This window comes from Corapipo altera, unplaced genomic scaffold, assembly GCF_003945725.1.
Source record: "Corapipo altera isolate COAL_440 unplaced genomic scaffold, ASM394572v1 64, whole genome shotgun sequence".
Taxonomy (NCBI): Eukaryota; Metazoa; Chordata; class Aves; order Passeriformes; family Pipridae; genus Corapipo; species Corapipo altera.
The window spans coordinates 6,188,805-6,212,961 of NW_020884893.1; the positions used below are offsets into that span (position 1 = coordinate 6,188,805).

Sequence of the window (24,157 nt, forward strand, 5' to 3'; positions counted from 1 at the left end):
TCATCTTTATATTAAGCTTTACAAAACCCCGCTGTGACATACCACACAAGAATTGTACAAGCAGAACATTCTTGCTGTTTGAGATTTTCCTGATGTCTGACCCATCCAGTCCTGCACTGCTGGTTAAGCCTGTTACAGGTATCTGTGAGTCTCAGAAGGTCCCTACCTGCCTTCCTCCCCACACTCACTGCTGCTCGAAACATTGGGGCTTATTTGACACGTATTTTTTCTTGCCTGAACAGCAGATCAGTTCTTTTCTAAGTCTTCCTTTCACACCTTCCAGGACATTATATTATATCTTAAAAGAGAACACACATTATGCCCAGTAAAAGCAACACAGGAGAAGAGAAAATGCTGTAAGAGCTATTTCCAAAGCCAGGACCTTCCCCATACTCTCTGCCACTCTCTGTCTTCTTTCTACGTGATTTTACAAGACTTAGTTTTTAATTTCCTGCTTCTTTATGTAGTATTTTTCACCCTCTGGGTGGGAAGTTCAGCCTCAGGTACACAGCTTCACCCTGGTGTGATGGCTTTTCACCACAACAGGACACTCTAGTGGTGTTTATCTCAGCTTTCAAATAAGCTGCTCTTGTTTCAAAATCTGAGGTCACAGAAACTCCTGGGCGTGGCAGATAAAACCAGCTTCCATTGAATATAAAGCTCCTGTTTACCCTCTGCAGATAACTGAGAAGTTCTTAGGAAATGGCAAAACAAGACACGTGTTTACCTTTATTGCAGCCATGGCCCATTTATTGGGTGTGGAAGTGGCAGCTGCAAACTGACTGAAGGGAACCGACACCACGAGAGGATTGAGCTTTTCTTTTGGTCCAGTTTTACAGAAACAACAATTCATCTTCTTTCACTTTGTGGGACGAGGCGGAAACGCTCCCAGGCCTCTGGGGCAGCTCCCAGGGCTGGTATAAAAGCTTTGGGCTGTGGGAGCTGTCACACAACGTTCCACGGACCCGGCTCTGCTGCACCTGGGTGCTCCCACCTCCCACAGCACGACCTTCCCAGGCTCCCCATGGTCCCACTGCTCCCCATGGAGCTGCTCCTCATCCTGCTGCTCCTGCAGGTGGGTGTGGGTGGGGTTGTGGGGAGGGATCTGGTCGCACAGGGGGTATGGAGCGAGGATGGAGCCAGGATCTTCTTGGGGTGCAACAGGATGGGCAGAAAATGGACACTGAACATTCCACCTAATAATGAGGAAGGACTTCACTGTGTGGGTGACTGAGCATTGGAACAGGCTGCCCAGAGAGGTGATGGAGTCTCCTTTCCTGGAGGTACTCTGGACACAATCCTGAGTAAGTAGCAAGCCTGACAGATTTCCAGAAGCATTTGGACAATGGTCTTAGGCACATGGTGTGATTTGTGGGGATGGTCCTTTACAGGGATAAGGGTTGGACTCGATGGTCCTTGTGGGTCCCTTCCAACTCAGCATATTCTGTGATTCTGTTAATGTGCTTGAGGGGACCTGCTTGAGCAAGAAGGCTGAACTAGATGACCTCCAGTGGTTCCTTCCAACCTTAATCACTCTGTGTGATTGGGATTCTCTTTGTCCTTGTGTGGTGCCTCCAAGACAGGTGGCTGCTCTGTCCCAGGAACTGGGTTCAGGTCTCCAGGGAGGGGGTTTCCAGTGGTGAGGACCCTCTGCTCCTCCTGCTTTGGGTACCAGAGCACTCACAGCTGGCTGAGCACATTGATGCCCAGTGGTGACCCTGCTGTGTTAATCATCCCTCCAGTAATTCAGTGGCATTTCCATGAGTCTTTCTGTGGGATTTGTAGTCCTGTCCTGGGTTGTTCCTTTCCAGCAGTGCCTGTGGGTGGAATGGATAAAGCACTGCCCTGAGCCATTGCTGTGCAGGAGCACATAGAGGAGAGGAAGAAACCATAAAATACCCACTTAAAACTTCCAAAATATTTTAAAGTGCTGTATGTACCCAAAGGGTAAAACAGCTTCTTCGGGGGTTCCAGCAGGGCTGAACCAGGAGCAAAGCTAATAAAGATGACTTGCAAGTGCTGAGTTGAAGCCTTGCCTGCTGTTTTTACATCACAGAGCTTTTCCCTGGATATACAACAGCTTCTGAGTAACTCCAAGGCATTACTGGTGATCCCTGCTTCTTGGCAGGTGTATAACCATGGCAAGTTTAGAAGGATTTTGTTTCTTCAGAAGTAAGTCATGGGGTAAAGGCCTGATCTTCACCCAAGTCTAGACAGGCAGAGACCTGTTCCATTTTTGGAAATGATGGGATAAGTCATAAACCCCAAGATTTCTGAAGAAAAGGAGAAGTGTCCGAGTTACCTGTGAGCTAAGGGCATTAGTGTAATTTGAGCATGGTCATAGTCCTTTGAGGTGAAAGATTTCCAGGATAAAGCAGTGTTTGAAGCTGGTGCAGGAAGCTTGTGCTTGTGAAAGGGCAAATCCTGCTGATATGGGTGTAATCACCATTCTCACCAATTTATTTTACTCATCTGGATCAGAGACTAGTGCAGTGTTCACCTTCTGGTAAATCAGCTCGTTGGAACACCTTGAGTCACACCTGAGACCCTGAAATACTCCCCAGGCTTAACTCTTTTTTCCAGAAGTAGGTTTATGTCCTGTCAATACCAGACAACTTCTAAAGGAGCCCAAGACACAGAGGCAGGGTTATTAAAAAGTAGAGATACTTGGTTTGAGAAAAACCATAGAGATGATGCCATGGACTGGTGTCTGTATGGATGAAGTGATTTTATGTTTCTGGCACTGGCCTCACCTGACCAAAGGAATTACATCCCAGCTCTCATGTGATCCATTTGGAATGGGATAGATGACATTTGTGGAGTTTCCAGGGTTAGATACAATTCAATACAATACTGTCAAAACTGGATCAATATGTTTCTGTGAAGGCAAACTCCTCCTATACAACGTATCAGTGTTTCTCACAATCACTTTTCTCACAAGGTTACTGCTGCCAACAGTTTTTCTCGTGAAATTGAAAATTCCAGTTTAAGACAAGTCACCCAAGGGAAGAACATTCAGGTTTGCAGTCAATATTATATAATAACAGCCACACAATGGCTGATGGGTGAACCGGGGCACTGAACACACTTTTTTATCCGACAGTGGGTGGGTTCTTATGAGCTGGACAGTCTACATCCTCTCCAGCGCACAAAAAGGACCTGGGTTATCACCACCATTGATGTTCAAGAGGAGGACAAAGGACCATTCCCCAGATATGCTGGACAGGTACAACCTTTTAAGAAAAATTCTTCTTGAATAGTCATTACTTACTCAGCACAGGTTGTACAATAAAATACCACAGGGAGGAGAGGGCAAGAACTGTGCATTAAACAGCAACTTTTTAAAAAGCTGCCTTGTTCAAAGTTGTCTTATTTGCACTGAGTTGGGTAGAACTGGGAGGTGGCAGGGGTGTACTGCTCCTTCCTGTGGGAAGCTGCAGGGACACTCAGGGAAAAGAACATTATGGAAAGGGAGAGGTGAGAGGATCATGGCCCAGAGCTGTGTAGAGTGGTGCTGCTGCAGCCCAGAAAGCTGTTGGGCTGGGTGAGACCAAGCCTGCAAGCAGGGCCCATCTGCAAAGAGAAGGTGGGCACAAAGAGGATTGGGCCTAAGTATTTTATATTTCTGTTCCATCTTCCCCGCTCACATTGCGTTGTTCTACTTCTCTTTTCAAAAGCTGTTCAATAAAAAATCATTTAATGCGTCACTAAAATATTTAATCAGTGGACCTGGGGTAGATGAACCTCCAGAGGTTGGATTGTTTTCCATAGAAGATGATGTGAATGGACACGTGTATGTACATCACACCATCGACAGGGAGAAGACCCCAACTTTTCTGGTAATGCACTTTAAACTGTTTGCAAAGGTTAATTGATTTTTCATGACTAAATCCTTCACAAGAATAAGACACACCTATGTTAATATTATGTGTTTTTATAACATCCTTTTTTTATCTTGAACCTATAAATAAGTGCTAAATTGATTGGCTCAGCAGAGATCAGTAACTTCCTCATCACTCATGATTCTAAATCTGTTTGAACATCCGTAAATATCCATATACTTCTTTTCTGTTTTCCTTTTGGTATGACCCTTGATCATAACCTAAAATTTTAGAGGCTGTCCTGAAATTCCAAGTATGTTACAGCTATATGGCCAGAACACTGAGTTTTAAACACAGAACCTCCTGATCAGGAGGATGGAAATAAAAAAAATCTAAATAATCCTGGGGGAGCTGCAAAGATGTATTGCTGTAACTTTACATAAGAGGAAGCATATGTTTCTCCTTAAAAAGCAGAAAAGTGTTAATAAGCAGTAACTGTAATGAAAGAAATGTGGTAATGTGATGAATGAAATATGTGAGTGTGGGTTTGTTTTCCTCTTGCAAAAAAATTTTTCAGTTGTGATCCCCTTATGTTTATTCTGTGGTGATTCCTATTTGTGTTTCTGTGGATTAACTGTACCCAAATCATAGCTTTTCATGTGGTTTTCAGTGCAAGGTCTTGCCTTTCTTAATGAAAAGATAAATTTTGGAGAGCTTTGTAATCCCCCTCACTGTACAAGACTGTTCCAGGGCTGGGTTTTAAAGCAGAACTAAGTTTAGCAAAGGAGGATTCAGCCTTCAGAATTGAATCCTCTGCACATCCATGGATATGGAGCCAAAATATCCTAGAAATGCAGCAGAAGAAAACTGAATGCACTCCTTAAATAAATACTGCAGAACTGGGAAGGAAAGGTGAAAACCTTCTTCTGTCTGGCCCTGAGGATATTTATGTATTTTATATTAGGCAGCCATTTTCAATAATCCAGATTCTACTCCTGAAAAAAAATCATCTTCTTTTACTTTAAAAAGTATTCTTTGATGCCCAGGATGATCATTATGAATCTGCTACCTTTGTAAGGTGAAATAATGACTTAAGCATGTGCCTGAAAGCCCAATGTTAGCAAAATCTGACTGAAGCAGCTTCAAAATTGCAAGTTTTTTGTTCTGTTTGATATCTAAACGATGCTGTTCAGCCCATTCTGATATCTGGGTTGCTGTACCTATAGATACGTTTCGATATTGAGGACAGAGAGACTGGGGAGCCATTGGACCACCCTTTATTTTTCAAGATAAACATCAAAGATATTAATGACAATGCACCTGAGTTTTCCAAGGAGGAATATAGCATTACAATAGGAGAGGACCACAGGAAAGGTAAGTGCTTTCCAAACAAGGGGTACTGCTCCCTTCTTAATTCCTTCATCGTTTTTATCCCTTTCTTACTAAATCTGTTCTTCTCCCTCCTTTTACTTAAACACTCTTGGATTTAGGGACTCCCTCTATGTTTTACCCTCATGTCTGATTAACCTCAGTGTACATTAGCATAATGTTGGAGACATTCTGGAAAAACTCCCAAGGTATTTCTTCTTATCTACAAGCCAAGATGTTGGCAGGTTGATCTGAACTGTGGATCTGGAACCTGCACATGCCCTTTGCTTCACAGAAGGTGGTCAGACACTGTTAAGAAATACAAAGACTTAGTCTGGGTGCATAGTGGGCATGGTGTCAACTCCTCAGAAGCTGGCATAGTAAAACTAATAAATGTTTTTTATAAAATAAAATCAGGAGTGTGGCACTAAGTGTTTGAGGTGGATTTGCCACCCAAATGAAATAGTAGGGCCCAGAGTCTTTTCAGGGATAACCACAGCCACAGGAGAAGTTACAGGTTATCCTAGGACTTGTGTGTTTAAGAGCCTGCAGACAGGCCTGAAAAACTCCATACTGAGATTAAACACTTCTATTAATACCCAGATTTTTCTTCCTAGATGAGCCAGTTTTCCAAGTCACAGCCTCTGACAAAGATGAAGTTGGCACTGCGAATTCCCAGGTGTCCTATTCTATAAGTATGCAAATGCCCACTCCAGATGGATTCACATTTAGTATTGATCCTACCACAGGATCAATACTTCTGTCAAGATGCCTGGATTATCAGGTGATGTATATTTGGCAGTTTCTCATAATTTAATGCATGATATGTGTTCATTACAAGGTTACCAGGTATAAGGAGAAGGAGAGTCTCACATCCAGCTTTGTAGCTGTGACTAGCAAAATGTGGGAACTGCTTCTGCACTGATTTTGGAATTTCCTTGTTTCTGTTTTCCAGACTGCCAACTCTTTCAAACTTTTGGTTAAAGCCAGTGACCAGGGAAGTCCCCAGCTGTCATCTACTGCAACAGTGAATGTAGCTGTTGAAGATGCAAACAACCACCTCCCCGTGTTTACTAGTGACAGTGTAAGGAAAAACATCATTCCTTCACTGAGCCTTTCTAAATACATTTCAGTCCTTCAAACTGCTAAATGCACTCAGCAGTGGAAATGGGAACTCTCAGACACTTGCAGCATTAGGCCAAAACATGTGCAAATAGGATTTATGTGTCAGAAGAAATATCACTTAAAATGTGGGCAGTGACAAACTTCCTTAGTTTTCTGTGTGTGGCACCAGAAGGTTTTGTCTTACTGGTAGCAGAAAGAAGGTGACAGACTAGCTCAGTCTAACATCTGGGAAGGTTAGATGCTGGTTGCCCAGAAAATGGTGGATTCCCCACCTCTGGAAGTGCTCAAGACCACGTTGGGGCTGGTTAGGGTTAGGGTTAGGGTTGGGAACTAGATGGTTGGGAACTTAAGGTCCCTTGCAACTCAAACCATTCTATAATTACAATCTACTCTATTTTACAATCCACTAAATTAACTATCCCAGCCAAAACCAGCCCTTGCATGCAGAGTGCTGAGTCATGGCAAGCCCTGGAATGTGTAAATATTTGGAGTTGTAGATGGTAAGAATGGATACCAGGTTACAACAGTGTGTACAAAGTCACCTACAAAAGCAAACGTGTGTCACCAGTGTGTTACCATAGTAGGTCTCCTACCCTTGGAGTGGTGTTTGGAAGACCTGAAGGAACAATGTTAAATAGCTTGCAAAAACAAGAAGTCTGTGCTTCATCAGCATTAACTCCAATCTAGTAAAATTCTGAGCCTTCTCACAGCTATGATTTGTTCCCTCTGTCTGAGCACATGGATCATCCTTCACTGCATTCTGAAAAGTTCTGGTGCAAGGACAGTGCTGTTTATATATTATAAGGCAAGAGTCTGAACTTTCAGCTCTCAACCAGTGACCAATTTATATTAAGAAATAAAGATGAACAAATTGCATTTTGTTATTATCTCATCACTCCTTAGGTGATTTCATTGGCATTTCTCAGCCTATCTTTGGAGTCCTAGTTAGGCAAGCTGGTGGCAACATTGCACCATCAAAAGCTTAAGCCATTGTGAAGAAATTACCCAAAATAAGTAAATAAATATCCATATTTTCTTGTTTTCCTCCCAGTATCAGCTACAGGTTTCAGCAGGACAAGAACATCCATCTGTATTACGGCTTCAAGTGCAAGATAAAGACTCTCCCAACACTCCAGCTTGGAGAGCAAAATATAGAGTAGCAAAGGGCAATGAGAAGGAACAGTTTGCCATCGAGACAGATCCAGACACAAATGAGGGCATTTTGAGTATTATCAAGGTAAGGAGCAGTGACATGGCAACACGTAGAGTGGCCAATCTTATTATGAGACCAGTAACTCAGTGTTTTAGCTGAGCCTCACCTCTGAGTTCCAGGTAACCTGCAGTGAGTGCCAAGCCAAAGGTGATAAATGCTAATCACAATTTTGTCTGTGGTTTTCAGCCTCTCAACTATGAAAGCGACTCTGAGATGACACTTGTCATTTCTGTAGCAAATGAAGAACCTTTCTTCTTGTGTAAAAACAGCATTGTGATGACCTCAGACCTGGAATCCACCAACACAACGGTGAACATCAAGGTCATGCAGTCACAAAGTGCTCCTAAGTTCCATCCTCCTCTACTTATTGTCCAAAAAGAAGATTCAATGAAGCCTGGGAGGGTATTTAGAAAGTATTCTGCCACGTGCCCAGATGATGTGCCAAGTAAGATAAAGTAAGTGGAGATGTTCTAACTCTCAGAATAAGAAAAAGTTTAGGAATTTAAAGAGGTTTTTCAAGTTTAGCTTGATACCCCAAATCCATTGAAAATCAAAACTTGTAATTTCCCCCTTTCCTGTTCAGATATGAACTAGCCCATGACCCAGATGGTTGGCTGAGTGTGGATGAGAATTCTGGAGTTCTTACTGTGGCAAAAGACTTTGATGAAGGATCCCCTTTTGTGAACAACAGCCTGTACACCATTATTGTTCAAGCTACTGCTCAGGGTAAGCAGCCAGTCAGAAAACAGCCCAGCAGCATTTGGATAATAGAACACCCTGATGTTTAAAACCTGTGTTATGTGTGACTAGCAAGATGAACTAGAGAGATCCTGCCAATGAATGGTGTTTGTCAGTGCCCAGTTGTGAGGGTTTTTCTGTTTCCTTTGCTTCTGTCCAGGCTTTCCACCACAGACTGGCACTGGCACAATCCTGCTTTACTTGTCTGACATTAATGACCGCATGCCATCATTACTGGCTCCCTCTTTGGATGTGTGTGACAAGGAAAAAGGGACACCTCTCATTGTACAAGCTAAACCTGCTCTGGTCCATGCACATTCCGGGCCATTTACATTTGAGCTGGGTGAGGACTTGGAAGATGTGAAGCGTAACTGGACTTTAGGAAGGAACTTTGGTGAGTTCTTCCTTTCGTGTCCCTCACGAGAAATCTGTTGTCAGTTGTGTACCCTCTGTTACTTCACTGCCTCTTACCTTTATAGTTTGTCACTGATGAGTTTTCATGAGACTGAAAGGATGTGGAAGAGCAGCTTTCAAAATATGAAGTTGCAGCAATTTGAAAAAAAATTACGTTAGTCTTCCTCTCTGCTGAGAACAGGACCAGAAGCAATGAGCAGAAAGGGGAGTAGGAAGCTGAGGAACTACTTCTGCATTTGATTAATTACCTAATGAATTCTGAAGTTATCAGGGCAGCTGCACAGAATGCAGCAAGGCTGAGACAGTTCTCTGCCCAGAAGGGTCAGTGAGGTGATAAAGTATCTTAAGTTAGGGTGCAAATGAGTTTCCCTTTGATTATCAACAGAAGGGACTGCAGAATATCAGACTTCTTTCTGTGAGTCTTGAAATAATTTGCTTCTTTTTAGGACAGTCAGTTGAACTTTTGATGTTAAGAAGCCTCCCACAAGGCAGCTACTTGGTGCCCATCGTTATTCAGGACAGGCAAGGATTTTCTACAAGGCAGAAGCAGCACATTAGGCTCTGCTTTTGTCCAGATGGACATACATGTGAAGATTCACCAGTTCCACAAGCAGTGGTGGGGCTTGGAGGTGGTGCCATTGCAATAATACTGATGGCTTTCTTATTAATACTGGGTAAGTAACTTATGTGTGCAGATTGTCTGTCATCTGCCCCTTGGGTCTCATGCAATTACAGCTCATGAACTAGAATCTACTAAAATTATGATTATAGATGGTGACTGGAAAATGCAAATTGTCATTAAGCTGAACTCTACAGTACAACAAAGTAAATATTCTTGTTTCCATTGAATAAAATTCAATACTTGACTTTTTTGACATTAACTGTGTACTGCCAAACTGGAATTAATGAATTCCTCTCATGGGGTTACACTTGTTCTAGAGCTGTATCAGCTCATGTTGGTTAATGCTGGAGAGATGAACTATGTATTCTTTATAAAGGAAAATGAATGGATTATCTGAGCACTATTGCTCTGGTTACCTGGGTGACCTATTCTGTCTGCTGCTCAGTGCAGTTCTCTGTGCAGACAGCAACTTGCCTGTTTGTAGCAGGCTCCCTGCTCCAGCCAAGCACTCCCTCTGTACTGCTGGAGATTCCTGAGGGAGCTCCTTTGGAACTGGGCTGTGTCCCTCACCAATCCATGTGTTGAGCCATACCCATCTGTCCACAATGCCCATTTCCTTTCCCTTCCCTGTTTACACAGTTTCCAACATTCTGCTTTGCCGGTGTCTCGGGTCAGGGTCTAAAAGCAAAGCCATTGTTCCACCTCAGGAAGGTGAACAGACTTTAATCAGCTATAATGAAGAGAGAAGAAGTTCTTTTTCTGAGGTAAGTGCAAAAGCATATATTCACATTACCCCACCAGTGCTGTGTGGCTGAACCTGCAACTAATCATCTCTGAAATTATGTTTCCTCTGGTTTTGGAATTGAGCAAAATAAAGGGTTTTTGCCACTAAGCATATCTGGGGAGTAGTGTTCTGCATGGACTGGATAATGCCACTCTGGGGACAGACTATTACCATTCCTGCCATTTTTCAGTATCAGCAGGACCTTCCCAGGTGCCTCATCCTGCTGGTGAATCCAATAGATGGGAAGCACAGTATCCCTTGTCACACTAACACACACACATAGCAATGTGCTCAACAAGGGACTAAATGGAAGTGAAAAATGGAATAGTCTGCAAAAGTGTGATCCTTCCCAGCCCAGTTCAGTTCCTTATTAACACCAACCCTCTCCCTGTGTGCAGGCTAAGCTGGATATTACACAATGTGCTGCTCCAACACCTGTGTCTGTGGAGGCTGGAAAAGAAGTGTTTGCTGAGGTAACTGCCTGGTTCCTGATGTAAATGCCCTTTTTTATACCACAGACATTGGTATCCCAAGAATGAGGTCTGGTATTATTAACAGTAGGAAGAGTAATAGAATATCATTCAATTAGAAAATAAGGAGGCATAATTTCTTCCAAAATTCTTATCACAGTACCTGAATTGATATGCACAAAATCCTGTTCTGTCAAAAACATACTGGTCAACAACTTCTACCTAACATACTGTAAAAGTGTGGGCAGGATTTATGAGTATTTTTGTGACTGTAAATGTACTTGTGGGGTTTGAAGACTTCTGAGTTTTTTATTGTGGATTTTTGTATTATATTATCTTTTTATTGTAAAGAATACCAGAAAGAAAATTATGGTCTACATCAGTATGTGATTACCATGTGTTTTGTTTATAAGTACATAGGGATCAATTATGTAAGACACAATCTGTGTCTTACAGCAGGCAAAGAAAATGTAAAATAGTCTTTTTTATATATGTGAGAACCCAATTCCTCAATCCTTAAGATCATAGTTAGGAGCTAGGATTCCCCATGTCATTTGAGGTCATGTTTGGTGCCATGAATGAAAAGGAAATGATAAATTTAGAGGAAGAAAGAGGTTTAATTACTGGAGATGATGAAGAATGCTGACAGTTGGTGACTCCATGTATGCCTGGAGAATGTATTCACAAGGAGAAACAGTTCCTGAACAGAATAAGCTGCAATTTAACTGAAGAACTGCACAAGAGGTGCAGCAGAAAGATAATTGAACTTATTTGCATCTGAAAAAAATATTAGGAGGTGATTTTATGCAGATCAAGCCTCAGATCCTGTGTCTGTCTTCCAGAACTGCCTTTTCACTGATTACAAGATATTCCAAGCAAGACACCTGGGTTACCTCATACAGAGAGTGGAAAAAACACTGAGTTGGGTAAGAAAAGAATGTTGAACTCCTCCTGTGTCAGGTTGGCTTTTAAGCATAGAAGAAAAGGCTTTCTAACCTGGACAGCTGCCATGGCTTCAGCTACTCTCAGCCCACACCTCAGAAACACCAAAAGCAAGGGATATATTTGGGAAAACATTCAAGGCTCTTGTTGAAAATATCTTGTGTCTCAGACTTCTGGCTCCTTCTGACTGGTCACCAGCAGTTACTGCAAGGCTGGGATCTGTCGCCTTTAAAAGCTCTTTAGGATGGAGAAGTGGGTCTAAAATGCTTTCTCTGGCAGGGTTAAAGTTTGGTTGCCTGCTCTTGCACTTCTTTGCCATCAGGGAAATTCTAATTCCTCTTGCCATGTCCTGTGTGAGCCCTGCATGCTCACAGACCTGCCTTTCATGCCTCCATACCATGGCAGTCACGTTCTCTTGGCAGCTCTCTGGTACAGGGCAGATCCAATGCCCTTTTCTGGTTCATTTGTACCCCGGGGGAAGTTCAGGCTCTGGAGCTTATTCAGCTGAGAGTTTTGTAAAACTTTTCCTTGTCAGAGGAAGGGTCATACTCTTCCCTGTAACTTCCTGACTTACCTGTCTGATTTGCATGCCATGAATTCCTGTAATTTTTAAAAGGGAGCTTCTGTGATGACGTGCCTTGTTTGTTCCCTTCTTTAGAAACTATATTACCAAACCACACTGGAAGATTCCAGGGACATTGATGAACCTTGCAGATACTCTGAGGAAGGAGAACTAGAGCAAAGTGACTCCCCCTGCTCTGTCTCCATTGGCAGTGAAGACCTGCCTGTTGATTTTTTGAACACTCTGGGACCAGAGTTTTCTGCTCTGGAAGAAATCTGTCAGAAAAGATCTACATAATTCAATTAATTTCAGAATAATGTGACTACTTTATGGTGTTGCAAAGGCTTCTGGCAGGAGCACTGACAATTTCAGAAAAAAGAACCATCTGTCCTTGAAAAGCTTTGCAGTGTGTTTGCACCACGAGGACCTGGCCTTTTATTCCTCCTGCCTGCACTGTCTGCACAAGGGCAGCCAAGAATGTGACATGTCTGAAGGGTTCACTCTACTCTGCAGAGATGATGGAAGGATTTTGGCATATTTGTGCAGACTTGCACAAATAGAAGATCTGATATTAAGGATCCTCAATTTGGTATGCAAAGGAAAAAAAACAGATCTACTAGGTTTGAAATTCCAGCCAAAGTCCCGTATGGAAATAAGCCAGTTTTGAACAGAGAAGGCAATTACCTGTTGGGGCAGTAATATAGTCCTTTCTCCAATAAATGTTCTCTTTTAAATCAAAGATTAACTTTTGCATAGTGTCATGAGGATCTGACTTGACTTATGTATCTATATGACACTGAAACATCGAGGAGAAGGAACTTCTGCTTTCGTGTGACTGTACCCACACACGGACAGGAGAGGTCTGCACATCCTTCCTTCGAGCAGGAAAAGGCACTTTTGGTCCTTGTGTGCTGTGCTGGCATCTGCTGGTTGTTGGGATTATGGCACTACTGTGAACACTCGAAATGCTAAGAAAATGTTGGCAGACAAGATATGGTTATTCCTCTCAGTGAAATAACTACCTGCTCCAAATGAGCCACAAGTGACTGTGAGGAGGAAATCCATGGGTTTCCTCAAGCACCACTAATTAAACAGGGGAAATGATAAATAAGGGGCAGTATCAAACTTCCCTATTAGGAAACCACAGGTGTGTTACTTTTAAATTTTGAGGTTTGGACAAGTCTGACTGAGTGTGATTGACCAATGCTTGGTTATGGCACCAGGGCTGTTGTGTTACGCTACAGGGATGAGGGGGAATAGCTCAGGTCAGAGTATTCTGCCTTTAGGTGAGTTATACATGCAGTAAGTGGTGGAATCAGTCACAAACCTTACTTCTGTTCTACTATAATTCTGTGCTGAAAGAAAAATGCTTTGCCTTAGGCAAGCACTAAGTCTGGTAGCTAAGACACTGGTTTTCTGTTTCAAAGTTTACTTAAACAATGCATTATGCTTTTGCTCAGATATTATTAACTAATAATTCAGGGCTGGAAACTTCAGTCAAATGTGATAAAAGAATCTGGCTGACTGGCAGGCAACTACGTTTTCCTAAATGCCAGCAGCAAGATTTGTTTGCACAATAAATCACTCCTGTGATAAACTGGCCTTAACCTATAATTCCAAGTGGAACACTTCAAATCAGGTCAATGATTTGGCAGCACTGCTCATAACTGAGGTGATGTTTTTATTGCAAATGATAACCATATTGCTAAAATTAGAATGATGCTGTGTTTTGCTATTTATTCTAAAATTATGCAAGATTAAAAATAATAATGAAAATATTCTGTATGTTTATTGTTCATGTAAACTTGTGTTGGGTTTGAAGCACACCATGTGTGCAGTCACCAAAGGTTACATGTGATCAGACCCACAGTTGCTAATGCCAGAGGCTTTCAAGAGATACAATGATTAGTAGGAAGTGAAAATGAGATATAAATCAGCACATTTCTTCCCTGCATCACACACTTGTGTCAATCACACCTTTAAAGACATTATTGAGGGGACCTGGCCAGTGAATGGCTCATAGCTGTGTGAGGCTGAGGTTTCCATCAGGAGACAGACCAAGAGGTAAGCGTTGCAGGCAGCAGGTTGACTTGTGCCACAGATCACACTGAATATTATCCCAGAATCACAGAATATGCTGAGTTGGAAGGGACCCACGAATATCATCGAGTCCAACCCCTGGCCCTGCACAGGCCCATCCCCAAGAGCCACACCTGGTGCCCCGGAGGATCATCCAAATGCTCCTTGAGCTCTGTCAGCCTTGGTGCTGTGCCCACTGCCCTGGGGAGCATGGACAGTGCCCGACCACTCTCTGGGAGAAGAACCTTTTTCTAATATCCAACCTCAACCTGCCCTGACACAACTTCAGGCCATTCCCTGGGTCCTGTCCCTGGTCACAGAGAGCAGAGATCAGGGCCTGCCCCTCTTCTTCCCCTCACGAAGATGTTGTAGACTGCCATGAGGTGATACCCCAAGCAGGTTTGGGCCTCAAAGCTGCTCTTGCGCTGTCACCACTGGGGCGGAGAGGGAACCATCAGACTCCCAATCACTGAGGGAGCTTCCAAAGGTTCACACAGAGCTTGATGCGACGTCCCTGCTGCACACACACCCTTTTCCACTGGTGCCTCTCAGCAAACCTGGGCTGAGGGATTGACCTTCAGTCCAGGCAATTGGCCACAAATGTTCCCAAGGCTCCGCTGCTTGTGCCTGGTGCCCCCAGAATGGCTGAGCAGCAGCCCCTGCTGAGGGCTGGCCTGTGCTCTCTGTGCAAACACAACCTGGATTATCCACGGCCTCGTCTCGGGCTTTGTTCGCTCAGTGGCACAGGGAGTGTGTGAAGCCTCTGGTTTGTTCAGAATCTGCTTTAAACTAAGTACCTCCATGGCTTGCTGTTCCCTAACTGCTGGTGATGGGCTCTAGTGTTTCAATTACCTGTTCACAGTGAGAGGTCTAATCACGGGGCCTGTGAATCCCCATTACCTGTGACCCCTGCTGGGCCCAAGTCAGTGGGAGTCCCAGCAGCACAAATGTTTATCTCCGCACAGTCTTCATCTCTGTCTTTGTTTTGCCTCATTTATAAAGATCTTACTTAAAAGCAAATGACACACAATCAGTGAAGGGGAAATTAATCACCTGGAACCAAACTTCTGACACTGAGTTTTAAAGGAAACAAGAGGCACTGATCACAGGCTGGTCCTACGGAGAGGGGATGGCAGCACATCAGTGATAAAGTCTTTTTTTCTCAGACAGAAAGCTTTTCCCTCTCCTCTATTTCCTCTGCTCTGCTGAGCAATGGGTTCCCCTGGGATATTTGGGCTGCCACAGAAGGAGTATAAGTTTTAATCAAATCTTTCTGTGCCAGTTTGGGGTCATTTTCTCCACTCTGAAGGATCCATTTATCCTGATTAAGGTATCACAAGAAGTCGTTTAAAGGACAAATAAACGACAAGAGATTCTATCAGTGAAGGGGAAACCACATGCTGAGAGGGCTATAATTAGTTCCTTCTCTTAATACCTTAGGTGGCGTTTTATTTCACAATCCTAATAATTAAACACTTAGTAGCAGAGTGTTGGATTCGTGTTTTAAAAAACTCATGGGCCAAGCTGGGGGCTTTTCTGAAGGTTTTCTGAGAGCAAGCAGGGAACAGACATTGTAGCACGTGTGGTGGTGGCAAACTTTCACAGCTGAGTTCAAAGGCCACAGTCACCTTCAAAAAACCTGAAAATAGGCTTTTCCTTTCTTAACATGTGCTGATGCTGAAGACTGAGAAAAATCAGAGATTTATACCATTCCAGTGTGGCTTTCTATTTTAGCCTGTAAAAGCACTTGGAAGGAAAACTGGTGATTAGGGAAAACGGAGGGAAGGCACACTCAAAGCATAGGTGAGGAGATGCTGTACATCTTCCTTGTGCTGTTCCTGCTCTTCACAATCCCATTATTTCCTACTTTTCAAAAGTGATGAGAAGCCTTCACAATGGAAACATCCTGTGTTAACCCTGTTAGTGAAACACAACACCTTGACTTGGGACTGAGCAGGTACTTTCTGGTACATAATTCACAATGTCTACTGTAATCACTTAATTCTATCCTGAATGCACATTTCTTAGGGACCTGTAAATAGAAGGCACTTGAAAAACGTGAATATTTAGTATTTCAGATGCCCAATTTGTTTTGCTTAACACTTAATTCCTACTTGTAGTAGGAATCTACAATTTCCAGTTACCCCTGTGAGGTGTGAACTGAAACTCAGATTCACCAAACATTTTTTGCTCTGAGGAAAACCCTCTAGATTTTCTCTGCTTTGTCTGTGCCACCTGTCCCACTGAGGATGCTGCAGCCAACCCCAGTTTGCAAGAAAACTGTTCTATACCATGGAAAATGAAGCAAAATGAGGCTACAGGAACCAGTGGAGGCTCTTCAGCCTTTTCCATGTACCCTAGACAGGTGTAATTACCCAATGTGAGATTTGGTAAGAGTGATTAAATGAATGGAATAGCTAAAATGACCAGAAGATCAAATAACATCATCTGCTCTTTGTAGGTTCTTCTACCATTTACATCAGAAATGAAGTGTCACACAGCACAGTTATCTCCAGTAACATATTATGCAACACAGCCAACATCTGTTCCTTCTTTCTGATCATCCCCAAGAGATTAAAACCCACTCTTTTGAGAAAATAGGGCTCTCATTAGCAAAATATCAGTATAAAAAAGTATTTTTTTGTAAAACACAACTTCACTAAATATATCAATGTTGTTGGGACCACAGTTACAAAGATCCTTTTCCTACAATCTCCTGATCATTCATAACAGCTGAATATGGTACATTATTAATAATTCAGTAGTTTTTGAATTGTTCTAAATTCTATAAAATAAGAAAGAAAATTACTTCAGGGATTCAATTAGCAAATTATTCCAAAGCACTGATAATTATTAATGCTTCTTGATAGAGGCTTTTCCTATGTGAAGACAATTCTGTAATTACCCAGGAGATGGCATAAGTAGACCAGTTATTGACCTGTCAGTACCAAGAAGTAAAACTAAGGAAGGATTACAAATACCCTATTTGAAAACAAACCTACTTACAAAAATGTGTATTTTGATATAGTCAGGGGAGAGGAGTTTTCCTTCTCAAGACAAAGCCCTTGCCTCATCAGCATCGTGCAAGGAAAGTACCACTTGCTGAGGAAAAGGAATGTGAGAAGGCCAAGATAAAAATCTTAAGCAGATATTCTGATTTTTTCCCCCTTATCTATGTCCACTATATAGAAATCTTTCTTTTTGTCCACTGTTTTTTTCCAATGAAGAGACAGCAGCGATGACTGATGAGAAATATATCTCTTAAGTTTGTATCTGTATAGGATTTTGTCAGCTCGTTTCAGCCTGTTTGCTTTTCCAAAGGGTTTTATTCAAAGAATTCCTTAAAGTATAGGGCATATGGTAGAACCCATTTACACCAGCAAGGTGAACTCTTCTGAGCACAGAAAAGGAATTTATGTTTGCAACTGGCCTTCAGTATGAACATTTCAATAGGGAAGTTTCTGTTTGAGCATTTTACAAATTCTGATACATATTTTCACTCTTCAAACTTACAAATCCCGTCGACAGAATTCTCTATTCAAACCTGTAAATCCCATAAGCAGAACAGACTCTGTGGTAACAGATATTTCAAAGAAGAACCAAAAATTTGGGGAGATCTGTTTCCCTCTCTTCATTCAGTGTCTCAAAATGCCCAAATCAAGGCTTAGGGAGACATTTGATAGTGTTAAACTGTAGTTTTTTATACTATAAAAGTACTTGGGATTAGTATAAATTTCCTAACTTGAAATCTGCTGCCTGTCACACAAAGGTTATTGTCCAGAAGTGAAACCATGGAGAAATGCAATTAAACAAGAAACACTTCTTTGGCCCTTGGGTCAAATCCTGATTATGCAGAGGCTGAAAGACTCTGCATTCCCATTTTTTTTTTTTCCTAGGCATTTGCAAGGTGCCACAGAATGTCAGAGTTGAAGCCTCCCCTTCAGAAAGGCCAAGAGCTGAGTTAGGAGAGTTATTGCAAATCAGCTCTGGGATGCAGGAGTTCAGTTGTGGAGGGAGATTTGTAAACAGCTGGCAGGGCAAGCACATTTCTAAGTTCTGAATTAATTCCAAGGAAGAGATAAAGGAAAAATTTCTGAGATTAGAGGACATAAGCATATTAATATAAAAGTAGAAAAATTAAACGTACCTATTTCAGAACTGGAGATGATCACTTCACCATCCTTCCTGATGTCCATCAAACATCAATGAATCTTATCTATGTATTGTATGGGCATCTTTTAATCCTTGATAGAGCCTGAAAGTAGAAATTTTAGTCCTTAATCAGGGCTTCAAGGTGCTTCCACAAGAAATGCGTGAACAGTTAGACACAGAACTGCTACTTGTGCTTTGGAATTTTTTTTCATCTTATTTTTCAGGATATTTGTGGAAGGGTATTTTTTATCCTGTAATATTTGCTTCCTGCCTGGAATAGCTTCCACATAGCCAGAGATGGGAATCTCACATTTAAAAACATCCATGTTTTTCGTTTTCAAACATTTTGTTTAAGAAACATCAACTATAGACAGCACTATCATAAACCCACAAAAACTCAGTCTGGTTCAGCTTGTCATGTTGCCAAAAATGCTACTTAGATTAATACAAACACCATCAACCTATTTAATTGAATTGCATTTAGAAGAGATGTGGAAAAGAATACAAGATGATTGTGGAAGCTGCACCAACAAATCTTCTGAAGAACATGTACAGAATTTTATATGTAAAATATTATAAACATATTACAAAGCACCAACACTCACAGTTGCTCCTAGCAAAGAGACAACATAAAGAAATGGCTTTTAGTGTAGAAACTGGAGTGTATCCTGGATCCTGAAAAGCTGCTGACACAGGCTGTAACTGATGGAAAACCAACAGAACCTGTCATCTCCATGTCAGAGCACTGACAGTATAAAAGGGTTTTTCATTTAGAAATTCATTTGAAAGCAGTAGTGACAAGTGAATTCCTATTTCCATCTACAGTGGAAAGAATTTCCCACTCCAATGGCTGATTTTTCTTTTTGCCATTTTAGAGAAAATCAGGGCTGATTCTGGCGAAGCTGGTGTGATCAAATGGAGCAGATGGAGGGGATGGAGCCTTACACATTTCTTCCTCAGAGCATCCATGACTGTGACCAGGACATTCTGTTTTCAGATGCCAGCAGGACACAGTAGGAACCAGGTCTTGTTGAGGAGAGCATGTTTTGAGAAGTATTTGTTTACAGGAGACAAACACATGGAGTTTGGAAAAAACAAGCTCAACTTTCCCAATGATGTCAGAAGATGAGAAAGGCTGGACTCTTATTCATGGGCAACTTATTCAGATATGCTTAGAAATCACAGTATAAAGGGTTATCTCTTCAAATCCAAACGGGAATAAACAAGAATCAAGGATTCTGGAGGGGCTAAACACTAAAGCTAAAAAGGCCTAATTTTGTTTGTTAGCAGAGAACTGTCCTGGGCAGAGAGTGAGGCAAACACGGACATCCCTGCACCAGGGAGGGGCTGTGTCTCCAGAGCAACCCCATGCATGGAAGAGGATTCAAACTGCAAAATCCCTCTCCAGACACAGCAGTGTGTCTTCCCAAGAAAATCAGGACCTCAGGTGGAGGAGACAGTTCCAGTTTACATCGTGGTCCAAGCGAACAGTAAAAGGTAAGGGGAGCACACATCCATCACAGCAGCTGGGAAGCACTGCCAAGGTCAGTAATTAAGAAATTATTTCAGTTTTCTTGCTTGAAGATCCAGGTGGCTCCAAAGCAGAGCCAGAGAGCAAATACAACCACGGTGTGATGGATAATGGGGAAGGTTTGGCTCAAGACTGAACTGAAAACCCAAGGTAATACTGTATTACCCAAGGTAATATACCCAGTCATGGTACTCAAAATAAAGTATCCTCAGCAGGAGGGGAAAATCAGGAATGCTGATCCATAACTCTGAAAATCCCACTTCAGGGGATTCCTCTGTGACCCTGGGCAAGGTACTTGCAGTCAGATTTTAATAAACTATTCAGCATCTACCTCCATTGGAATTAGTGAAAATTAAATGCCATAAATCTGTCTACTACATCTCTCCAGCTGTGAAGTGGGAGCAGTCCTATCTGTGCCAAAGAAATACCTCCAAAGATTATGAAGTGTTTCCAGAGGACAGCAATAGGATGTGTGTACTTATCCCAAACAGAAATATGAAGTCTCCTCAGCTGATGCTTTGCTGATGTGCTGAATAAATATTGTCTTTAAGTTTTTTTCAATATTCAGGTTTATGAGCCAAATGAAAGCCAGGCATGGATGATATTTCTAATGTGCAGAATAAATATTCATCAGGGTATTCATCAGGATATGCATTTTTAAAGCTAAAGATCCAATATTATTTATAGTCTGTGCTTTCATGTAGAGAAGCCAGTTACATGAGAAATGAGGAGGAAAAGTGACACCCTGCCATGAGGTTGCTGGATATTTGCTAACAAGACCATAATGAGGGTGAAACAATCCTGTACTTGACTTGAATGGGGAGTTCAACACCTCTGAAAGATCGAGATTTATTTCAGCATCTTGAACTTCCATGGTTAACAAATAGTTTGTGCAAGATACTTGGCAAACATCAGAGTGAGACGTTCACAGAAACAGGTGGAAAATCCAAACACACACATTTACTGATTCAAAATCCCAAGACCTTTCAATGTAGGTGGTTTTTAACACCGCAGAGGAAAAACATTATTGGGAATTCTGTTTTAATGCTCAAAATGCAGACTATATTCTCTATCATTTCTGGATTAGCAGGGAAGGGGTGGAAGGTGTGTTTGAACGGGAGTTTAAGTGTTTCAAACTCTGTAGTCACCAAGTGGCAACTCACAACAAAAGGAATAGCAGAGCTCCCACTTTTCCTTTTCAGCTGCTGTTTGGTTCATGGCAAATTGTTACAACCACAGTTTGGGAATGAAGTATCCAGTCACTTACTTAGATTGGAATGCTTAGAAAGCCCTCAGAAAATGCACTTCCAGATTGTAATTTCAGTTTATCAGAAAGGCTGAAACAAAGCCAGTAGCAACAGTGCCTCTCCTTCCCCCAGGATGACTCAGGGACTGCTCTTAGAGTCTCTGCTACTGTACACATTCCATCATTATGGCCTCTAAAAATGAAAAATAGGTCAAGAAATTGCAAGGTGAATGAGTTAATACATAAACCATTATCATATTCAAGCACTATACAACTGACTATCTTCTATTTAATTACGAGGCAGTGGAGTCAGTGCAGTGTGGTGACATTAATCATTACAATCCTGAAATTTTGTTACCATGGTGTGCTTTTAAAAAGGAAACTATTTTAAGATATAAATTAACTTTGCCTCAGAATTTCCCTCCCTACACCCTCAGACAAGCAGTAATCACTGTTTGTAGCACTGTGTCAAAGGGATGTGCTGAGCTGCCAGAGCGACTCAGAGACATTAAATGTTCCTATCAGAGCTATCCAGCCTTATTTTGGCCCCACTGCAAAGGTATCCTATTTCCCTGCTGTCTCTTTGCACTTTTTAAGAGACATTTTGGTAGTCAAGGAATGTTATGCAATGACAGCTATGAACTTTAATATCCTCTATCTGACATGAAGAATCACAAAGCAGGCATTTGTTCCCTCCCCATGGGCAGCCCAGCTCTCAGGACACCAGACCCTACACCAAGTGTAGCTCCCTTGCAGGGGGAGCTCCATGCAGATATTGTTGTTCACATGGAGATATTTATCACAATTTACTCCTGCAAAATCTACCTGTAAAGACCACAGGACAAACTGGATCTTTACCCACCACTGCAGATCCATCTCCATCACACCTCACTGCTGAGTTTATGTCCTAAGATGTAATTTAGACTCTGACAGCTGGACAGCAGAACTGAGATGATGGACTGGGGTGTTTTCTGGAATCAGATCAATTCCTGGGGAAAGAGAGCTGGGAATAAAGCCTTGGATCAGGCCCAGGTTAGAGATGCTGAGGAAGCATTGCTGGCCTGGGTAGAAGGTCTGCTGAATAGATTTGGTCAGGGAGCAGACAAGAGTGAGAAGGTTTTTGGGGTATGAGAAGAAGGAACAGGTTATATTGTCTTTTAGGCAGGAACTTGTGACTCCAAACCTACAGTAGATTCAGCATTCTCAGATGCACAGAGCTGAATTTTCCATTGAGTTAAATTGTGTTAAATGTCCTGATTGTGACCACAAAATAGTCCCTGGAAGACAGACTAGATTATTGTTATGCCTATGAAGCAAATATTCTGTTATTGTAAAGGGCAACCATTTTGTGCTTTCTGAACTGAAAGACTACTGTCAATAAGTTACAGCTGGAATTCAGACTGGAGCCTGAGGGACCCAGACACTCAAATGCCATTGAACTTCATAAACAGCTGAGTGCTTACATCCTTTAGGCTCCTAAATCCTTCCCTTAAATTACAAATCTGGTCTATAAACACAAAAATCTAATAGTTTGGAGGAAAGGTTTGCAATAAAGTATGGATTCATCCTAAATCCTTCGTTCATGAGGTGCTGATCAATATGTATTAAGTATACATAGTCCCAGTGTGTTAGCTCATCACTTGTAAAATCTTTTGACCTTGAACTGTTTTTCCTTTTAATTTCATGTGTTTCATTTTTCATTGGGAACTGTCTGGATGGAAGCTCTCTGAAGTAAGAAAAATCATATTATTAATTCTATGGTCACTGGCTCAGACTCTAAGCAAGGCAGGCAAACCTGGATCTTTTTGCTTACAGGCAAATCCTTCTTGTAGAACAGCTGCAAAGTTTCCTGTGCAGTCACTTGAGGTGCATTTCCAGGCTCTAATCTCCTGCTGGAGTGAAATTCAAAGGACAATGGACTGACTAGAATTCCTTTCTGGTTTTGATTTTAGTAAAACTCCAGCATTTCTGGCTTCTGATTGGAATCCCTTTGTCCTGTCCCATCCATCAGAGAGGTACCTGTCTTCTTTTGGCGCGGAAATGCCTTTTTGCTGGGAAAAAGGAACTTCATGCAGAACACTGTGCATTTGCATAACCTCTTTGGTAAGAGTTTGTCAAGGAACCCTCTCACTGTTATTTCTGTATTGTTCTCTGTCTCCCTGAGAGCACAGTGCTGTTTCCAAGGATGCAAAATGATAGCTCTGTCTGGCATATTACAGAATATTAAATGCATTAATAAATCCAGATTCTCCTGTGTTCTTCTAGTATTTGTCTTCTCACAGTCACTTAAGGGTTTGTTGCACCCACACAAAGCACGTTTTCTGAGAATTACTCATGAAGTTTCTCTTGGTAAGAAAATTTTGAGAGGTGCCTTAATAAACCCTTTTTCTTGCTTTGGATTGCTGAGATGACTATCAGAAATGTAAACAGGTTTTATTTGGTAAATATCAATGCTGTCAACTGCTTCATTATTTGTATTTTCTGTTCTTAATCAAGGTTTGACCATAGCCTATCTATGGAGCCTTCAGCAAAAAAACCCAGGGCCTTTTAGATTCCCTGAACCTCTAATTATTAAAAGACTTGCATGACCATGTAGCTGATGGAAGAACCACTACTTAACCATATTTCCATACATTTACATAGAAATTTCGGTCTATTTTCCATATATCCTATGGGTAGTTTTACAGATTTTAGGTCAGAACTAAGACGCTGGTTCTGGTGCAGCAGCACTTTTTTGTGTTGCTGCAGAGGATTCTCTTTGTTCAGGTGTATCCAGGTTGAGTTGTGAATTCCTGGCAGCTCCCAGGCAGTGGAGGCACAGCAGGTGGCACTCACTGTCTGGAGCAGAGATAGGCTTGGTGCCTGTTTAACCAGAGAAAAGAAGGCAGCCCCTGTCCCCACGTGCAGAATTCCCCCCTCAGAGGAGGGGATCACTAACTGTGGATCAATTTAATTAGTGTCCTGTCAGCCTGTGCACTCACCCCTCTGATCTGCGTCCATAGACACATATCTGACAGATCTATCTCAGGGTTTACAAACTGGGCATCAGGAAAAGGGAAATCAGGATGTGTGACTGCAGCCCTGGCTGTG

General features: G+C 42.0%; 1 protein-coding gene across 1 annotated transcript; it reads left to right on the forward strand.

Annotated features, from left to right (window-relative positions):
- The first annotated feature begins 1,042 nt into the window (after window positions 1–1,042).
- On the forward strand, window positions 1,043–12,377 carry CDH26 (cadherin 26). The gene is made up of 15 exons (XM_027646140.1): window positions 1,043–1,075; window positions 2,942–3,019; window positions 3,104–3,226; window positions 3,678–3,839; window positions 5,048–5,195; window positions 5,807–5,973; window positions 6,145–6,273; window positions 7,366–7,551; window positions 7,714–7,982; window positions 8,111–8,253; window positions 8,426–8,659; window positions 9,126–9,353; window positions 9,941–10,065; window positions 11,398–11,481; window positions 12,156–12,377. The coding sequence occupies exons 1-15, from the start codon at window positions 1,043–1,045 to the stop codon at window positions 12,354–12,356; spliced, it is 2,310 nt and encodes a 769-aa protein (XP_027501941.1). The 3' UTR covers window positions 12,357–12,377.
- Window positions 12,378–24,157: the final 11,780 nt, after the last annotated feature.